At 47.3% G+C, this 20,694-nt stretch overlaps 1 protein-coding gene across 1 annotated transcript; it reads right to left on the reverse strand.

The window, feature by feature from the left end:
• Positions 1–1,670: 1,670 nt before the first annotated feature.
• atpaf1 (ATP synthase mitochondrial F1 complex assembly factor 1) lies at positions 1,671–16,171 on the reverse strand. Its single transcript, XM_071518538.1, has 9 exons — positions 15,957–16,171; positions 14,236–14,344; positions 12,555–12,614; positions 11,485–11,547; positions 11,184–11,234; positions 10,520–10,567; positions 8,628–8,723; positions 3,654–3,758; positions 1,671–2,458 (listed from the first exon to the last, which is right to left on the reverse strand). Exons 1-9 carry the CDS (start codon positions 16,169–16,171, stop codon positions 2,276–2,278), a joined length of 930 nt encoding a protein of 309 aa, XP_071374639.1. The 3' UTR covers positions 1,671–2,275.
• Positions 16,172–20,694: the final 4,523 nt, after the last annotated feature.

A 20,694-nucleotide genomic window follows, 5' to 3' on the forward strand; every position in this document is an offset into this window, starting at 1 on the left:
GAAATGATCAATAACCTGCTGAAGAACAGCAGCCATGTTGGAGAAAAGGTCTTGACTTGGACTGGAAGAAGACGGTCTGGACTACAGACTGGTGTCTGATTCACCTGCAGCACATTATGAACATTACATTATGAAAATATGACTGATGGAAAAGACCAAACATGAAGTGTTGAAGCCATTTTGCAGATTTGCCTTATTGATTCATAATTGTTGAGATATCATGCATTTTCTGTTGTGAATTATGCTGATCATGTGTTGGGACGTCCTGTGTCGAGGTTCCTGCTGTTTTTCTTGTTGTTGCTATTATTGTGATAATTATGATGATCTGATGTCTGATAGGGTGACATCATCTGTAGGCGCCCCTTTGAGTTAGGACAGGTGAACAGGTAAGAGCATAAGAGCATAAGAGCATAAGAGCATAAGAGTTCATAAGAGCAGAAGGCCAAACAATTTTCAACCGCACAACTAGTCATTTGTTATGCAGATCCTTTTTTTGTTTGAAGTTGAATTTATTTATTTTCTGTTTGTTGTCCAATAAAAGGAGGAACCATGACATGGAGAACAAGAGAATGGGCGTCGATTTTCTGACCGCTCCGAATATGAAGAGAAAACTTTCTGTCTGCGGCTCAGATGAGAGCGAACATTTATTCAGTTTAATTTATTCAGATTAATTTATTCAGTTCACACTCAGCCACGCTCTGGTCCAGAGAGGCTGGTGGACAGGTGGAGGTTTGGGGTTTGGGGTTCAGAGCTGGTTCAGACTTCACACAGAAAAGGAAACAGAGGGCAAACCAGCGACCCTCCAGTTACGGGACGCTCCTCTACCCGGCGGGCCGTCCTGCCGGCTGCACCGGGCCGGGGAGCAGGAAGTTTATCCCTTTCTTTCTTTCTTTCTTTCTTTCCTTCCTTCACTCATCTGTTTTAGCAGTTCACTCTTACATACGGCTGGCCGATATGGTTAAAATCAATATCACGATAATCAATCATTTTTTCCAATATCGACATACAGTACATCAGTGATTCGCAACCATTTTCATATCAAGGACCCTAATTTAGTACACATGGGGGCCACGGACTTTTTTGTCCCGAATCCCATGACTATCTGTGTTGTAGGTGGAGAGATAACAGAGAAACTATGATCAAAATAGTTATTCTTCTACATTCTCTGTGTTCACTTCTAGTGAATTAAATAATGGTGAAGTTTAACAGTTGATCAATTTGCTGGGGACCCCCTGGAACCCCCTCAAGGACCCCTGGTGGTCCCCGGACCCCCACTTTGAGAACCACTGCAGTACAGTATATCACAATACAGCACACAGATGCAGAATCACTTTAAATAATCAAATGAATATTGATCCCATTGAACTGAGTGGTAATGTTCGGTGTGATGTCAAACAAAACTCATTTTCTAATAAAATTTCTTAAAATGTTTCATAGCTCATGTTGTCAGTTTTTAAATAAAATCTTCTTGTTATCAGTTCAGACAAAATCAGCAGATCACAGATCACCAGATGATCCACTGAGACCAGAAACCAGAACACTGAGTTATCACATTACTGTTCCATGGTCACCAAGATACTTTATTCAAATGGGATCTGGTGCAGTCTGCAGTGATGGTTATGACAGTTTGATTGATTACATATTTACAGTAGAATTGATCAATACACTGGTTGTCTATGTGAAGCCTTTAATACAGATTTCTGTTTCCTTGATGTGATTTAGTTTCATCAGTTCTGCCTGGAAACTGACAAGCTGCTTCCAGCCAATCAAAGCTTCGGTTCTCTATACGTTTTCATTTAAAGACGACAGGAAGGAGCGTCTCAGACACGACGCATCGAGCTGCAGAGCTGTTCTCCAACATGGCCGACGCTCTTCCGGGTCACAGATCGCTTCTCTCCGCCGGCAGCCGACTGTCTGTCTGTGATCAACAGTTTGTTTAACACAATCAGCTGTTCCACTGACATCCTGCTGTCTGTGCTGTCAGACTGACAGAGTAGAAAACAGAGATTTGATCGAGGCTCACTAAACACTAACAGCACAGAGACAGGTTCAGTCTGTGGGTCAGTCTGTGGTCAGTCTGTGGGTCAGTCTGTAGTCAGTCTGGGGTCAGTCTGTGGGTCAGTCTGTAGTTCAGTCTGTGGGTCAGTCTGTGGGTCAGTCTGTGGGTCAGTCTGTGGGTCAGTCTGTAGTCAGTCTGGGGTCAGTCTGTGGGTCAGTCTGTAGTTCAGTCTGTGGGTCAGTCTGTGGGTCAGTCTGTAGTTCAGTCTGTGGTTCCTCAGCAGCTGGCCGGGGCGAGCGCCGGCCCCAGCCCGCTCTGCTCCAGCTCTGCGATCATCGCCATGTGTCTGAAGTCCGCCGGCCGGTGGTTGAACGTCTCCACCAATCGGTACGTCTCCTGCCTCTGGGTGCCGTAGAACAGCTGCACCTGATTGGCCAGGCACTGGGCCTGGTGGACGGTCTGGAAGAGGAGAGACACACTGTGAGCAAAGATCTCTACTGAGGTCAGACTCATATCAGACTGATGTCCTTCTGTTAAATATCAGACAGCAGCCGGTCAGAGACATGATGGAGGCTCCTCCTCCACAGATACAGAGAAACACTCCTTCAGTCATTTCATTATTGCTAATCATATCTAAAGCAGAGTTTGTCCAGCAGCTGTGGCTCCCTGCAGGTGGACACAGCGACTAGAGAGACTGACGATGATCCACCAAACTGTTGGCGATGGGAGTCAGAGGAAGGTCACCTAATTCGTGTTTTACGGTCCTGTGACAAAGTTCAAGAATTTTGGGCCAGGATATATGATGTTCTCTGTGAGATGTCAGAGACCCAAACTCTGTTCAGCCCCAGATTATTTGTTCCAGGTTATGGATCAGGCTTAATGGGAGGAGACAAATGCATTAAAAGTTGGGTCCAAACTAGTATCATGATAGGCAGACAGATTCTTCTCAGAGGATGGAAGACTGAGGGGCCTTCAGTCCAAGAATGGGCTGCTGAGTTGGCAAGAGAAAAGATGTCCTATAAACGGTTTGGAAGATTGGATGTGTATATTAGGAAATGAGGCAAATACTTAAAGTGGATACAGACAACTTTTCATCTTTCCCCCCCGTTGTCCCCCCTAGTGTTTCCAAGTGGTTTTGTTGTTGTTTGCTCCGCTGTCTCAAAGTCAACCGGATCTCTTTCTGTTAGAGTCTAGCTCTGTGCAACAGAACAAACCATCTGTCTGCTTATCAACTCCTTGATCAAAACACAATATAGTAACTTTCACCACTGCTCATTTTAGAAAGGCTACTGCAAGAAAACCTGTTCTTTGTTTAGATTATCAAACGGACAATGGATCATTTGTTTGTTTCTGGCTGCTAGCGTTAGCGTTAGCTAGCGTTAGCAACATGGCTAACGTTGCTAACGCTAGCTACGATAGCTAACGCTAACAGCCAGAAACAAACATAGTTAGATGTTTGTTTCTTTTGTTCTAGAAACAAACATAGATGTTTGTTTCTGGCTGGTCCCCCCAACTCGTCATCACCACATACACAGTTGTATGTGGTGATGACGAGTTGGGGGGTTTAGGGTGGGAGGTTTGTGTGTATACTTTGTGATGCATTTGTATTATGTTTAAGAAAAATAAAAAAAAACTGTTAATCGGAGAGACTCACGATGAACTTGGGGTCTCTCTCGGCGGTCATCAGGACGACGCCCCGCTCCTGCAGCTCGGGGTAGTGGTAGAGGATCAGCTGACTGGGAGCGTTTTCCCCCGCAGTCTGAAACATAAAAACACATTTTCTCTCTCAGTGTCGACGAAACTCCTGAAAGAAATTCATCTTTACGATTCTGTTTTCAGCCGATTATGAACCGCACCGGGCTGGAGTGTTGAATCTGCTGTCTGTGAGCAGTTTAGAACCAAGACACTTTATCAAACACACAGCTGCAGTCTTTACTGTCACACATCATGTTGTTTTCTCTGTTCAGAAGTCGGTGTGAGCTCAGTCAGGACCGACCTGAACGCCACAGAACTGGATGCTGACAGTTCACACTTATGATGATATGCTGATGATATGCTGATGATATGCTGATGATATGCTGATGATATGCTGATGTCTTTAAATGACTCTTCACATCTGCTGTAGGATGCAGCTCATATCCCATAATCTGAGCTGGAGCAGAGGAACAAGTTTCAGTTCAGCTGGACTGAACTGAGGCGTCTGTCATCTGTCGGTCTCTCTGTGTTGTTGTCTCTCTCTGTGTTGTTGTGTCTGTGTTGTTGTCTCTCTCTGTGTTGTTGTCTCTCTCTGTGTTGTTGTCTCTCTGTGTTGTCTCTCTCTGTGTTGTCTCTCTCTGTGTTGTTGTTGTCTCTCTCTGTGTTGTTGTCTCTCTCTGTGGTGTTGTCTCTCTCTGTGGTGTTGTCTCTCTCTGTGGTGTTGTCTCTCTCTGTGGTGTTGTCTCTCTCTGTGGTGTTGTCTCTCTGTGGTGTTGTCTCTCTGTGTTGTCTCTCTCTGTGGTGTTGTCTCTCTGTGGTGTTGTCTCTCTGTGTTGTTGTCTCTCTGTGTTGTCTCTCTCTGTGTTGTTGTTGTCTCTCTCTGTGTTGTTGTCTCTCTCTGTGGTGTTGTCTCTCTCTGTGGTGTTGTCTCTCTCTGTGTTGTCTCTCATCTCTTCAGACAGGCCGACTGCAGCATGAAAACTGGCTCAATGCAGCGTCTCATTATATTGGATTATGTTGTCATGGCAACGCTGACAGATGCTGATGTGAGCGTTCAGACAGCAGTCACATGACTCAGGATCTGATGCTGAAGCTCACACTGAGACACTGAGACACAGAGACACAGAGACACTGAGACACAGACACTGAGACACTGAGACACTGAGACATTCAGACATTCAGACACTGAGACACAGACACTGAGACATTGAGACACTGAGACACTGAGACATTGAGACACTGAGACACAGACACTGAGACACAGACACTGAGACACTGAGACATTGAGACACAGACACTGAGACACAGACATTGAGACACAGACATTGAGACATTGAGACACTGAGACATTGAGACACTGAGACACTGAGACACTGAGACACTGAGACACTGAGACACAGACACTGAGACACTGAGACACTGAGACATTGAGACACTGAGACACTGAGACATTGAGACACTGAGACACTGAGACACTGAGACATTGAGACACAGACACTGAGACATTGAGACATTGAGACATTGAGAAACTGAGACACAGACACTGAGACACAGACATTGAGACATTGAGACATTGAGACACTGAGACATTGAGACATTGAGACATTGAGACACTGAGACATTGAGACATTGAGACATTGAGACATTGAGACATTGAGACACTGAGACATTGAGACATTGAGACACTGAGACATTGAGACACTGAGACACTGAGACACTGAGACATTGAGACATTGAGACACTGAGACACTGAGACACAGACACTGAGACACTGAGACACTGAGACATTGAGACACAGAGATTGAGACACAGACACTGAGATAAAGGGATGGGACAGGACGGGACAGGAGGCTCAGCGTCTCGCTCTGGACAGATCAAACCTTCAACCTTCCAGTTACAGGACACTCTGTGGAAATACTAAGACTGCTGTCTGTCCTGCTGTCTGTCCTCCTGCTGTCTGTCCTGTTGCTGTCTGTCTGTCCTGCTGTCTGTCCTCCTGCTGTCTGTCCTGTTGCTGTCTGTCCTCCTGCTGTCTGTCTGTCCTGCTGTCTGTCTGTCCTGCTGTCTGTCCTCCTGCTGTCTGTCCTCCTGCTGTCTGTCCTGTTGCTGTCTGTCCTCCTGCTGTCTGTCTGTCCTGCTGTCTGTCCTCCTGCTGTCTGTCCTGCTGTCTGTCCTCCTGCTGTCTGTCCTGTTGTTGTCTGTCCTGCTGTCTGTCCTCCTGCTGTCTGTCCTGCTGTCTGTCTGTCCTGCTGTCTGTCCTCCTGCTGTCTGTCCTGCTGTCTGTCTGTCCTGCTGTCTGTCCTCCTGCTGTCTGTCCTCCTGCTGTCTGTCCTGTTGCTGTCTGTCCTCCTGCTGTCTGTCCTGCTGTCTGTCCTCCTGCTGTCTGTCCTGCTGTCTGTCTGTCCTGCTGTCTGTCCTCCTGCTGTCTGTCCTGTTGTTGTCTGTCCTGCTGTCTGTCCTGTTGTTGTCTGTCCTGCTGTCTGTCCTCCTGCTGTCTGTCCTCCTGCTGTCTGTCCTGTTGCTGTCTGTCCTGCTGTCTGTCCTGTTGCTGTTTGTCCTGCTGTCTGTCCTGCTGTCTGTCCTCCTGCTGTCTGTCCTGCTGTCTGTCCTCCTGCTGTCTGTCCTGCTGTCTGTCTGTCCTGCTGTCTGTCCTCCTGCTGTCTGTCCTGTTGTTGTCTGTCCTGCTGTCTGTCCTGTTGTTGTCTGTCCTGCTGTCTGTCCTCCTGCTGTCTGTCCTCCTGCTGTCTGTCCTGTTGCTGTCTGTCCTGCTGTCTGTCCTGTTGCTGTTTGTCCTGCTGTCTGTCCTGCTGTCTGTCCTCCTGCTGTCTGTCCTGCTGTCTGTCCTCCTGCTGTCTGTCCTGCTGTCTGTCCTGTTGCTGTCTGTCCTGCTGTCTGTCCTCCTGCTGTCTGTCCTGCTGTCTGTCCTGTTGCTGTCTGTCCTGCTGTCTGTCCTGTTGCTGTCTGTCCTGCTGTCTGTCCTGTTGCTGTCTGTCCTGCTGTCTGTCCTCCTGCTGTCCTGTTGCTGTCTGTCCTGCTGTCTGTCCTCCTGCTGTCTGTCCTGCTGTCTGTCCTCCTGCTGTCTGTCCTGCTGTCTGTCCTCCTGCTGTCTGTCCTGTTGCTGTCTGTCCTCCTGCTGTCTGATTAACGACTGCAAGTCGTTGACCGGCTCAGGAAGAGGAAGTCTTGGGCCGGATGTCCGCCGGCTGCACCGGAAACCCCCAAATATTGTCCGTCGCCCCCAGAGTCTGATCGATCAGACCGACAGACGACGGATAGCGCGTGGAGAGTGTGTGGAAAACGTGTGGAGAGGGTGTGGAAAACGTGTGGAGAGCGTGTGGAGAGCGTGTGGAAAACGTGTGGAGAGGGTGTGGAAAACGTGTGGAGAGCGTGTGGAGAGCGTGTGGAAAACGTGTGGAGAGGGTGTGGAAAACGTGTGGAGAGCGTGTGGAGAGCGTGTGGAAAACGTGTGGAGAGGGTGTGGAAAACGTGTGGAGAGCGTGTGGAGAGTGTGGAGAGCGTGTGGAAAACGTGTGGAGAGCGTGTGGAGAGTGTGGAGAGCGTGTGGAAAACGTGTGGAGAGCGTGTGGAGAGTGTGGAGAGCGTGTGGAAAACGTGTGGAGAGCGTGTGGAGAGTGTGGAGAGCGTGTGGAAAACGTGTGGAGAGCGTGTGGAGAGTGTGGAGAGCGTGTGGAAAACGTGTGGAGAGCGTGTGGAGAGTGTGGAGAGCGTGTGGAAAACGTGTGGAGAGCGTGTGGAAAACGTGTGGAGAGCGTGTGGAAAACGTGTGGAGAGCGTGTGGAAAACGTGTGGAGAGCGTGTGGAAAACGTGTGGAGAGCGTGTGGAAAACGTGTGGAGAGCGTGTGGAGAGCGTGTGGAAAACGTGTGGAGAGCATGTGGAAAATGTGTGGAGAGCGTGTGGAGAGTGTGGAGAGCGTGTGGAAAACGTGTGGAGAGCGTGTGGAAAACGTGTGGAGAGCGTGTGGAAAACGTGTGGAGAGCGTGTGGAAAACGTGTGGAGAGCGTGTGGAGAGCGTGTGGAGAGCGTGTGGAAAACGTGTGGAGAGCGTGTGGAGAGTGTGGAGAGCGTGTGGAAAACGTGTGGAGAGCGTGTGGAAAACGTGTGGAGAGCGTGTGGAAAACGTGTGGAGAGCGTGTGGAGAGCGTGTGGAAAACGTGTGGAGAGCGTGTGGAGAGCGTGTGGAAAACGTGTGGAGAGGGTGTGGAAAACGTGTGGAGAGCGTGTGGAGAGTGTGGAGAGCGTGTGGAAAACGTGTGGAGAGCGTGTGGAAAGTGTGTGGAGAGCGTGTGGAGAGCGTGTGGAGAGCGTGTGGAGAGCGTGTGGAAAACGTGTGGAGAGCGTGTGGAAAACGTGTGGAGAGCGTGTGGAAAACGTGTGGAGAGCGTGTGGAGAGCGTGTGGAAAACGTGTGGAGAGCGTGTGGAGAGCGTGTGGAGTAGGGATGTTAATAATTAATCGATGATCGATTCATCGCTGTTAAGAATTTGATGGATCAAGCACATATTAACTGATTAATCGACAATGCAGGCTATGTGATATTTCTCATATTTTGCTGAAATCATTTAGCACCACGAGGCGCAATTTGACTTTCACTGCTGATACAGAAGAAGAAGAAAGACAAGCGGGGGGGAAAGTCAGTGAAGGAGCATCAGACCTGAAAAGACGACAGGATTCAGACAGAACGCCTACAGGCTCAGAGACAGGGACACAGGAAGATGTGAAGTTTTGCTCGGTTGATGAACTTGTTGAGTCGGCCTAAAGACGGCTGTAAAAACACGCATTTTATATATTTTATATTTTCTATGTCAAAAGCTGTTTTTTACTTAACGATTAATCGATTAATCGGTCGTTAACGTGACTGGCGGTCGATTAAGGAACTCGATTGAAATTCGCGTCCCCGGTGCGGAGGGTTACCTGGACGTTGATGAGGGAGGTGAAGTGCAGCTGGTGTCCGGCCCACTGACCCAGGAAGAACTCGTATCCCTCCGCCTGAGGCACAGCGAACAGGAACTGAGGACAGAGACGAGGAAACGTTTACCGTCTTCAACAGGAGACAAACGCCACAGAGAGAGAGAGACATCGTGTATCGTATCGATATAGTAAAATAAAATTATTCATGTTTTAAACGGATTTAAAATGTCTTTAAATTTCACTCAAATCCCTTTGAATTAAATAGTTTTGACTCTTTGAATATAATGTGATGTACATATTAGACTACCAAGTGGTCCACAGCAAGTTGGATTTTCAGCTCTATTTTAAAATTTTCAGTAAATTATTGCAATGTATCGTGATATAATCGTATCATGAAGTCCCTGCCAACACCCAGCCTTACCATGAAGAACATGAGATGATTTATTCCTGAAGACACTGACTCACACAAATACAACCAATCATCAACAAGCGTGTGTTCCACAAAATCAACTTATTAATATTTCTATATTTACGCTATCTTACTACTTATTTATCATCTTACTAATGTTTCTACTGGTCTTTCATGCTGTAGCCCGGGTCAAAGTGCTTTTATGTTTTTAGCTTGTTTTGGATATATATCGATAAATATGTTTCAGATATATATTGTGCTTTATTTGGACCCCAGGAAGAACAGCTGACACCTTGAGCTAATGGGGATCCTTATTAATAAACAATAAACAATGGAGCGTGTGGAGCGTGTGTTTCGGGGCATGTGGGGCGTGTGGGGCGTGTGGAGCGTGTGGAGCGTGTGGAGCGTGTGGAGCGTGTGGAGCGTGTGTCTCGGGCCGTGTGGAGCGTGTGGGGCGTGTGGAGCGTGTGGGGCGTGTGTTTCGGGGCGTGTGGAGCGTGTGGGGCGTGTGGAGCGTGTGGGGCGTGTGGAGCGTGTGGGGCGTGTGGAGCGTGTGGAGCGTGTGTTTCGGGGCGTGTGTCTCGGGCCGTGTGGAGCGTGTGGGGCGTGTGTTTCGGGGCGTGTGGAGCGTGTGGGGCGTGTGGAGCGTGTGTTTCGGGGCGTGTGTCTCGGGCCGTGTGGAGCGTGTGGAGCGTGTGGGGCGTGTGTTTCGGGGCGTGTGGAGCGTGTGGGGCGTGTGTCTCGGGCCGTGTGGAGCGCGTGGGGCGTGTGGAGCGCGTGGAGCGTGTGGGGCGTGTGGAGCGCGTGGAGCGTGTGGGGCGTGTGGAGCGTGTGGAGCGTGTGGGGCGTGTGTCTCGGGCCGTGTGGAGCGCGTGGGGCGTGTGGAGCGCGTGGAGCGTGTGGGGCGTGTGGAGCGCGTGGAGCGTGTGGGGCGTGTGGAGCGTGTGGAGCGTGTGGGGCGTGTGTCTCGGGCCGTGTGGAGCGCGTGGGGCGTGTGGAGCGCGTGGAGCGTGTGGGGCGTGTGGAGCGCGTGGAGCGTGTGGGGCGTGTGGGGCGTGTGGGGCGTGTGGGGCGTGTGTTTCGGGGCGTGTGGAGCGTGTGGGGCGTGTGGAGCGTGTGGGGCGTGTGGAGCGTGTGGAGCGTGTGGGGCGTGTGTTTCGGGGCGTGTGGAGCGTGTGGGGTGTGGTGCGTATGTTTCGGGGCGTGTGGAGCGTGTGTTTAGGTGCGTGTGGAGCGTGTGTTTTGGTGCGTGTGGAGCGTGTGTTTTGGTGCGTGTGGAGCGTGTGTTTTGGTGCGTGTGGAGCGTGTGTTTTGGTGCGTGTGGAGCGTGTGTTTTGGTGCGTGTGGAGCGTGTGTTTTGGTGCGTGTGGAGCGTGTGTTTTGGTGCGTGTGGAGCGTGTGTTTTGGGGCGTGTGGAGCGTGTGTTTTGGGGCGTGTGTTTCGGGGCGTGTGGGGCGTGTGTTTCCGGGCGGAGCGGGGTTCTTACCGTGGGACAGGACGCCGCTCTGCTGAACATCAGGGAAAACATCTGCGTCTGGAAAACAGAAAACATGTGAGCTGCATCGAGGAGCTGGTGAAAAGTTTTTGAGTTTCAGATATGTAAGAAATCATATTTTCATTCTTTTCTCTTTGTGTTTCTGAACAGCAGAGAGTTTCATCTGAAGGAGGAAAACCAGCAGCAACATGGTTTTATGGTTCAGCGTTTTGTTTGAGTCTTAAATCTGAAGCAGATCCGGGTCTCTGCTCTCCTGGTTCCACAGATCCAGACTTTACTGTCTGTGTTGTTTCTTCTTCTCTGGTTTTCAGTTTCATTTCACTGCATTAAAATGAGCTGACAGAATCCTGCAGTCGCCCGGTTTCACCTTGTTTTTGTTTTCCTCACAAATAAAAAGGGATTTTTTTCGGTCAGAATTGTTTTCATTCAGATTTTGCTAAAAATATCGTGATAATATTGAACCGTGAACCCAGTCTGGTTACAGATCTGATCCATCACAAACTCCTGTCAGCTGCTCTGTGGACAGGAGGCAGGAGGTTTGGTCTCTAATGATTCAGACAGAAATATAAAATCCTTCTGCACTGCTGCTGCTGACATCAGAGTTTAATATCAGTGAGGTCATGTGACCTCCTGCTCTGCTGGTTGTTAAACTCACCGGTATGACAGCGCTGATCGTGTCCTTGGTGGAATAATATTTCATCCAGATCTGAAAGAAGAAGACGAGCGTCAAAACCAGGAGGTGGACGGGACAGGATAGGACAGGATAGGACAGGATACAATAGGACAGGACGGGACAGGACGGGACGGGACGGGACGGGCTCTGACGTCACTAAGGACTTGACAAATAAATCTGCCTGGACTCTCAGCAGCTTCAGTTTCAGTTTCAGTTGGAGCCTCAGAGTCTGCAGGTCCGGCTCAGGCTCTGCAGACAGGAAGTGATGCGGCAGCAGACTCACCTCGCCGACCTCCTCGCCCGTCTTGTCCCGGATCAGGTCCAGGTTCAGGATGGAGCCGAGCGTCTGAGAGAGAGAGAGAGAGAGAGAGAGAGAGAGAGAGAGAGAGAGAGAGAGAGAGAGAGAGAGAGAGAGAGAGAGAGAGAGAGAGAGAGAGAGAGAGAGAGAAAGAGAGACAGAGAGAGACAGAGAGAGAGAGACTTCAGTTACACCAACACATGATGTCATCATGATGTCATCAGACTCATCACATCATGATGAAACTTTAAACTGGATTTCCTTTAGTTTATTTCAGCCTCTGTGAAAACTGCAAACATGCTGATGTAAAATGTAAAAAAAGAAAAACTAAAGTTCATTTTATAGTCGAACGTAAACAAAATGTAAAGTGTGAACTGTTTTCTTTCAGAGTTTTGATTTCACCACAAATTATATTTCTGGTGAAATCTGGAGATTCTCTAAAGAAATATTAAATGATTCATTAAATATTTTCACATCAGTTCAGTCGACACGACTTCTGTCTTACTGATCTGCTGTGAAGCAGGGAGACCACCTGTCTGTCTGTCAGACCGCCTGTCTGTCAGACCTCCTGTCTGTCTGTCAGACCGCCTGTCTGTCTGTCAGACCGTCTGTCTGTCAGACCGCCCGTCTGTCTGTCAGACCGCCCGTCTGTCTGTCAGACCGTCTGTCTGTCTGTCAGACCGCCCGTCTGTCTGTCAGACCACCTGTCTGTCAGACCACCTGTCTGTCAGACCGCCTGTCTGTCTGTCAGACCGTCTGTCTGTCAGACCGCCCGTCTGTCTGTCAGACCTCCTGTCTGTCTGTCTGTCAGACCGCCCGTCTGTCAGACCGTCTGTCTGTCAGACCGCCTGTCTGTCTGTCAGACCGTCTGTCTGTCAGACCGCCCGTCTGTCTGTCAGACCTCCTGTCTGTCTGTCTGTCAGACCGCCCGTCTGTCTGTCAGACCACCTGTCTGTCAGACCGCCCGTCTGTCAGACCCCCTGTCTGTCCCTCAGACCGCCTGTCTGTCTGTCAGACCGCCTGTCTGTCTGTCAGACCGCCTGTCTGTCTCTCACCTTGTCTTTGGTGAATCCTCCGCCCGCTCCCCCGGCGGCCATCTTGTCCCGCTTCTCCAGCTGCAAAGATTTCAACAAAAACTGACATCAGGTTCACATCAGACTGTCAGAAGACAAGAGGAGGAGGAATAAAACAGTTTGTTTTTTATTTCATCTCATTCTATTTTACTGCTTCTACCTTCTGTCTGACTTCAGCTGTCCAAACAAAAAGACAAAACATGTTGATTTGTAGATGTCATATCAAACTTGATGACTCATCCTGCTCGGGGGCGGAGCCAAACGTTTCATCCAATCAAATGTTGATAAATGCTGATTGATGGATGTTTCTGTTTCTGGCTGCTTCACCTAGAACTGTTCTCCTCCAGAGGAGAGACCAGCCCTGCATTCCAAATCGCATACTTTTTCTTTTTACTACACTACATACTACATCTGCCCTTAGAAAGTATGTACTGTGCATGTAGTAGGCAGACAATTGGGACATACTATTTCATCATCACATTGCGTCTTGAACTTTGACCCTCTTGCTTATATATCCGTCGCAGTAATACGGTTGCAGTTTGTTTGTTTTGTTTTTTTCTCTCTCTGGCGGCTCAGCATGCGGCTCAGTCGAAGTGACGTGTCTTCTGCTGCGCAGAGGATTGTGGGTCAGAATAGCCAAAAAAGCATGCAGGCCTGCATACTGCAAAATTCGACCGGATGTAGTAGGGCATCCGGGTATTTTCTGGCAAACTGCATTGACATGCATGAATTGGGACATGCTAAATCTTTTTCTGGCATACTAAATAGTATGGAAGTATGGGTATTGGAACGCACCCCAGGTCTCCTTCACTCCAATCAGGCTCAAGTCTTGAGGCTCAAGTCCCAAGTCTAAATGTAGATCACCAAGTCAAGTCCATGTCATTAATGTCAAGTCTTCAATAAATTCAATCATTCCATACAAATTCAGAAAACAGAATTTAAATTCAGTCGTCTGCTGGAACAAATCTCATCACTTTCAATCTAAGTCATTTACACAAACACAAGATCTCAAGTCAAGACTTTAGAAACCTTTTCAAGTCATCAGAGTACAAGTCAGAGTCAAGTCCCAAGTCACCAGAACCCAAGTCAAGTCCAGTCTCAAGTCTTCTCTTCATGCATCAAGTCAAGACTCAAGCAGTTAAAACTGAGACTCAAGTCCAAGTCATGTGACTGTCATTAATATTCAAATAAGCCCCTCCCACTGACGCTTCCCACCCTGACTTCCTGTTTCATTCAGAAATTCGTCAATACAGGAAGCAGATCACATGACAGCTGAAGGTTCAACATGAAGCCGCCTGAGGGGACCAGCCAGGTCCTCTGCTGTGTGTGTGTGTGTGTGTGGTGTGTGTGTGTGTGTGTGTGTGTGGGGTGTGTGTGTGTGTGTGTGTGTGTGTGTGTGTGGTGTGTGTGTGTGTGTGTGTGTGGGGTGTGTGTGTGTGTGTGTGTGTGGGGGGTGTGTGTGTGGTGTGTGTGTGTGTGCGTGTGTGTGTGGTGTGTGTGTGTGTGTGGTGTGTGTGTGTGTGTGTTGTGTGTTTGGTGTGTGGGGTGTGTGTGAGTGTGGTGTGTGTGTGAGTGTGGTGTGTGTGTGTGTGTGTGTGTGTGTGTGTGTGTGTGTGTGTGTGTGTGTGTGTGTGTGTGTGTGTGTGTGTCTCTGATCCTCCACCTCCTGCTCCATCAGCTTGATGAACTCCGCCTGCTTGGAGTTTCCGAGCGTTTCCCTCTTGATTTCATGGCGTTTCTCCAGTCGTGCCTTGTACTCCTGGGGTTTGGCACTGAAAACAAGACAGACAGACAGGTCAGACAGGTCAGACAGACAGGTCAGACAGGCGGGTCAGACAGACGGGTCAGACAGGTCAGACAGACGGGTCAGACAGGTCAGACAGACAGGTCAGACAGACGGGTCAGACAGACAGGTCAGACAGACAGACGGGTCAGACAGACAGACAGACAGGTCAGATAGACAGGTCAGACAGACAGGTCAGATGGGTCAGACAGATGGGTCAGACAGACAGACAGGTCAGACAGGTCAGACAGACAGGTCAGACAGAAAGGTCAGACGGGTCAGACAGACAGGTCAGATGGGTCAGACAGACAGGTCAGATGGGTCAGACAGACAGGTCAGATGGGTCAGACAGACAGACAGGTCAGATGGGTCAGACAGACAGACAGGTCAGACAGACAGCTCAGACGGGTCAGACAGATAGACGGGTCAGACAGACAGGTCAGATGGGTCAGACAGACAGGTCAGACGGGTCAGACAGACAGGTCAGATGGGTCAGACAGATAGACAGGTCAGACAGAGAGCTCAGACGGGTCAGACAGATAGACGGGTCAGACAGACAGGCCAGACGGGTCAGACAGACAGGTCAGACAGACAGGTCAGATGGGTCAGACAGATAGACGGGTCAGACAGACAGGCCAGACGGGTCAGACAGACAGACAGGTCAGACAGAGAGCTCAGACGGGTCAGACAGATAGACGGGTCAGACAGACAGGCCAGACGGGTCAGACAGACAGGTCAGACAGACAGGTCAGATGGGTCAGACAGATAGACGGGTCAGACAGACAGGTCAGACGGGTCAGACAGACAGGTCAGACGGGTCAGACAGACAGGTCTTTGATCCTGAGGGACTGACACCAAAACCTGACGTTTACCGCTGAGGTTTTACATCCTGAAACATTTTCTCACATCAGACTGGAATTCAGCTCTGAATCAAAGAGAGAAAGAAATAATGAAACTCCTCCTCTGTGTTCAGACGGTCAGACTGAGCTGAGCAGCAGCATCACGGCGTGTTGCACTGAGGAGCTGAACCGGTTCAGTTGCCGGTGTTACACCGAGTTTGGTGACCCATCAGATTGTGTGACCTGCCCTGATATTCTAACCCTAACCAACCACCTCACCCCTCGTGCCTAACCCTAACCCTGCAGGTCACAGACTCTGCTGGGTCACCAAACACGGCAGAACACCGGTTATATCCGTGATGTTTCTTTCTCTCCTGCTCGGGCAGCAGCTGCGCCAAACTCCATTTAAAAAACTCGTCAGTTTACCGGCTCGCTGCTTGTCGGTAAACCTCCTGCTCGGCAGATCATCATGACGGACCGGACTGAATCACGAGTCTACCGGTAAATAACGGAGACTGTTTAAACGGTTTAAACTGTTAGATCGTTCCCGCGGCTCCTCCGCTCATCACGCGATGACGTCACGTTATTTTGGTGGAAGACTGAAGCAGCGCGAGAAACAGTTTGATAACATTTTATTAAAACCTGCGCTGCCCGGTGGTTTCTATATAAACCGGATTTACCGCCAGACCCTCCGGACTGCACCGGTCTGTGTTCACCGGTCGCTGGCCTGTCTGTTAACGGGTCTCGGGACTGTTAGCTGACCTGCGCAGCTTCTGGATCTTCTCCTGGTACTTGCTGTAGTACGGATTCTCCTCCAGATCCGGGTCTTTCCGGACAGAAAAGGCCCTGAACTGCGCCGGGACCAGGCCCGGGATCAGCGGCCTGATGCCGGTGGCCCTGACCGCTAACATCCCCCGGTACAAACATGACATCTGGACCATGGCCGCCGCCATCTTCCCATCGCTCCCGTCCCACATCTATAATGGTCCGGCTCGCTCCGGGGTTTAGAAAGCCGTTCCGCGGGCAGGAAACTGAGGGTTGTTTTTTTTTGTGGAAAATGTACAATCAAATTCTGCATTGTCATTTATAAAAATAAACTGAGCAAACAACAAAGATACATGGAAACAACAAAAAATAAATAAAATAAATTATGTAAAAAAAAATCTTAACAGACTAAAGAGTCTTGAAATAACTCTTAAGGCATCTGTTATATTCATAAACTTGTTTGACCTTCTCCTCTGAATGAATTCAAGTAAATAACCAGTTCTCTTTCATAAAGTACCAATAAACTACTAATGCATTTACATTTATGAATAAAAAATCCCTGACATTGTTCAAAATCAGAGTATATTTAAAAAAAAATGTAACGATTAAAATTGCAATTGCACCTTTTTTTTTACCATTAGATGTCAGCAAACCCACAACAGTGGTCTAGAGCAGTGGTTCTCAATGTGGGGTCCGGGGACCACCAGGGGTCTTTGAAGGGGTTCCAGGGGGTCCCCAGTAAACTGATGAATTGTTAAACTTCAGCATTATTTAATTTACAAGAAGGGAACACAGTTAGAGAATGCAGCAGCATGATGTTCTGATCAGTTTCTCTGTTCTCTCTCTACCTGCAACACAGACAGTCTGGGAGTTCTGGACTAAATCAAATATAACAATAAATATACTGTCAGATTTGGGTCTGAGAGACAAAATCTCATTAAATGAAGGTCTGTGGCTCTAATGTGGACTGGATTAGGGTTCTGGATATGAAAAAGGTTGAGTCACTGCTCTAGACCAATGATTCTCAACCGTTTTCATATCCAGAACCCTAATCTAGTCCACATTAGAGCCACAGACCTTCATTTAATGAGATTTTTGAGCTACAGTCTTCTGAAGCTTACTGAATGTAATATCTTTCACAATGCTTGTATAATGTATAATGTTGTATCTATGCTCAACGACAGACTTTATGACCTTATTCCCACTCACCTTCCCTCGCATAAATATAAGACTAGAAAAAAGCATCTTATAAAGAGTAAGAAAGGTAAACTTAAATATAGGAGCTTCAGTGTGGTTAGCAGAGGTCCACAGTGTGGGAGGAGCTTGATAACATGATTAAAATGTCATTATGTCTGTTTTCAAAAAGAGTTTAAAGCAGCAGTTGCTGCTAAAATGTTTAAGCTTGAACACCCTGAACAGCTGGAGACTTCTGGACTAGCTCCTCTACTCTGAAATCCATTCAAACGGTTCTGTTATTTCCTCTTGCCATGTGTCTCTACTTATTGTCTCTTACCTATTTAATCAATGTTTAGACTGATGGAATAAATGTCTTAGGCTCATTCCGTAGTACTTTTTAGGGTCTTAGGTTAGTCTTAGGTGTTTTGTAGGTTGTAAATGTTACTGTATAAAACATGCACTTTTTCACATCTAGACGTGTTAGTAAACATATATTTTAAATACTATCTGCTTAGTGTCTGGACCCTGTTCTCCAGCTTCAGATAGCTTATCAGGGCGTCCCACTTCACATATCTGCATTATGTCTCATATGATTTATACAGGATTGTATTTTAACTGATTAGTGAATAAACTGAACAGATCAGAACAGTCTTTCTGCTACATTCTCTAACTGTGTTCACTTCTTGTAATTAAATCATACTGAAGCTTAACAATTCGTCAGTTTGCTGGGGACGCCCTGGAGCCCCCTCAAGGGCCCCTGGTGGTCCCCGGACCCCACGTTGAGAACCCCTGGTCTGGGGATTAGTTACTCTTTAACTCTGAGTCTTTGATGTGTTAGCTGGATTTAAACCTGGAGTTAACAGCTGGAGCATTAGCCGTCACTAGGTGGCAGTCACATGACCTGATCCACATTTCTTTACACTGAGATGTGACTCTTGTGTTTGTCCCGGAAAATGAACTCAAGTAAAAAAAAAAAAGTAAATGTATCACAAGTTTGCAGCTGTGGTCGTTTTTATCTCAGCATCAGTTCACACATCTGAACTTTCTGTCTGACTTCAGACGCAGAACACGCTGTGTGAATATTTTCTGTGAGTGAAAATTTCAACATACAATTTCACATTTATTCCACCAGTTCTCACATCAAGTCACTCTGACTTTGAGGGGAAAAAAGAAACGTGAAATCCACATCGGACGTTCAGCAGAGCGGATCAGACACCAACACTCTGTTCCCAACATCTGTGTTCAGAAGGCAGGAAGTCATGAGAGGCCGCTGTGTGTTTTGGCTGAAGAGTCTGAAGGTTTGGAAACTGATTTAAAAATATCTGGAATCGTGGAGCATGAAGACAAAACTCCTGGTCTTATTTGTGTGTTTTGATATGTGGTTTTATATCTGAGCTACACTGAGCTGCTTATGATTTACAGGGTTCCTACACATTTTCAATTAAAAAATTCCGTAGGTTTTCCAGACCTTGATTTGTTTTGAAGATTTTGTCTGGTTTCAATATGATTTACACAGATAGACATCTTGCCCCTGCTAACTAGGTCATATCACTGTATAGATGAAGATTGTTCTTCACAGAGACAAATATCAGAATATGTGAGATGATTGGCAGGGTTCCTACACGCTTTCCTTTTTAAAATTCCATATTTTTCCCAGACCCTATGTTCTTGACCGGATTTGATGTTGGTGGGTATTTGATATAATGCAGCTGACAGCGGCTGGGTAATAAGAGCGTCCCTCTATCTGAACATTATTCTGCACATCAACAAAACCTGTGGACTCAAAGTGGCTCTACAACATAAAAGCTGGAATGATGTGTGTATCCGACCTGAACCGCAACATTTTCCATACTTTTCCAGACATTTGTTCAAATTCCCAAACTATTCAAGACCTGGAAATGATCAAATTCATTTTTAATACTTTTCCAGACTTTCCAGACCTGCGTAGGAACCCTGGATTTACTGCAAAGTCCTGAATGAGCAGCTGTAACATTCTGCTGCCTCGACACTTTTAACTGTGTATGAAGTGTTCAGTCGGTCCGGTTAGACTTCTAGTTGCTTCCATGGAGTTTATATCCTGCCTCCATAATGTTAAGAGGTTTCCAAGTAATTAAATCGCCGATAAAGAAATATGACATAATTTCGCTATATCAAACTAAGAGTGAATTTGTAATTTACATTAATATCTAGTATCCCACTACTGTATTATTGTTTATGTTCTGTCAATCAACAATCATAGTCCCGCCCCACTCAGTCAGCCAATTACCAGCCACCACCGGTTCAAATCAAAATGGCCGCCCCTGCGACCATCCTGACCGTTGATTTGAATGGGAAAGACTTTTCTCTCCGTTCAGCTCCGTCCAGACAGGCTGTCAGAAATGTTCTGAGGACTCGACAGAAAGGAAAAGGTTAAAGCTGCTTCATGTGCAGCAGCGATATGATTCTTTATTTAAAAGTTAAATTTTATTGGAATAAACATGAAGCTGTTCTGTGCAGCGGGAGACGTTTCCCTACAGCAGTGGTTCTCAACATGGGGTCCGGGGACCACCAGGGGTCCTTGAGGGGGTCCCCAGTAAATTGATGAATTGTTAAACTTCAGCATGATTTCATTTACAAGAAGTGAACACAGTTAGAGAATGTAGAAGAATGACTGTTCTGATCATAGTTTCTCTGTTATCTCTCTACCTACAATACAGACAGTCATGGGATTCTGGACTAAATCATATCTGACAATAAAAATATTCTCAGATTTGACAAAATTTCATCAAATGGGGCTCTGTGGCTCTGATGTGGACTAAATTAGGGTCCTTGATATGAAAAAGGTTGAGAACCGCTGCTCTACAGAGTCCTCATGTGGTTTCTGCTGTTCAGGAACTTCAGGAAAACACAAAGCTGGGACTCAACCTGCAGCATCTGAGATGTTTGGAAGAAAATATGGAAAGACACTTTAGATTTAGAATCTTTAAAAACCTCTTGATGTTCAGTCCAGATCCAGATCCAGATCCAGGAACAGGACTAACTCTGAAGTGAACATCCAGCCCACAGACTCAGAGAGGAGGAGCTGCTCTCTGGAGGTTTTACAGCTACTTTTCATTCAACTGACTTCGATTTAGGACTGAATGATTTTGAAAAAATATCTAACTGCGATTATTTAGCCTGATATTGCGATATGATTTGCGATATTAGAGGGAATGATCATTTTTACATCATTATTCTCATTTTCATAGAAAAACCTTGAAATTATTATAGTGTGATTTTTGCAGGGATCTGTACCAAACAAAGATGTTTTCTTCAGTCTGTAGAATATGATGTGTAGGCCAGGACATCTCTGCAGCACCACAATATTTACTTTAAAATGATATTTTGACACATTTCACCTTTAACAAATATTGTGCCTCCTGTGATTTGAAAATTGCAGCAGGCCATATTGAGATTTCAATAAAATTTTGATTCATTGTTCAGCCCTACTTCAATTGTATTTTTATTAGTTTTGGTCATGACAGCACAGATGAGATGTTCCACCACAGGGAGGAGGACCGCTTCCTGATCAGTGAAGTCA

This window comes from Centroberyx affinis, unplaced genomic scaffold, assembly GCF_046629955.1.
Source record: "Centroberyx affinis isolate AG114_WGS23_722 - 3 ecotype Tasmania unplaced genomic scaffold, CSIRO-AGI_Caff_v1 ptg000594l_1, whole genome shotgun sequence".
Taxonomy (NCBI): Eukaryota; Metazoa; Chordata; class Actinopteri; order Beryciformes; family Berycidae; genus Centroberyx; species Centroberyx affinis.

Excerpts from the sequence above, each read along its gene's own strand:
- atpaf1 (XM_071518538.1), bottom strand. The coding sequence starts at position 16,171 with ATGTGGGACGGGAGCGATGGGAAGATGGCGGCGGCCATGGTCCAGATG. Across the intron at positions 3,759-8,627 it reads CCTCCCTCATCAACGTCCAG|ACTGCGGGGGAAAACGCTCC; the intron begins GTAACCCTCCGC and ends TTTATGTTTCAG. Across the intron at positions 2,459-3,653 it reads AGAGAGACCCCAAGTTCATC|ACCGTCCACCAGGCCCAGTG; the intron begins GTGAGTCTCTCC and ends CTCCTCTTCCAG.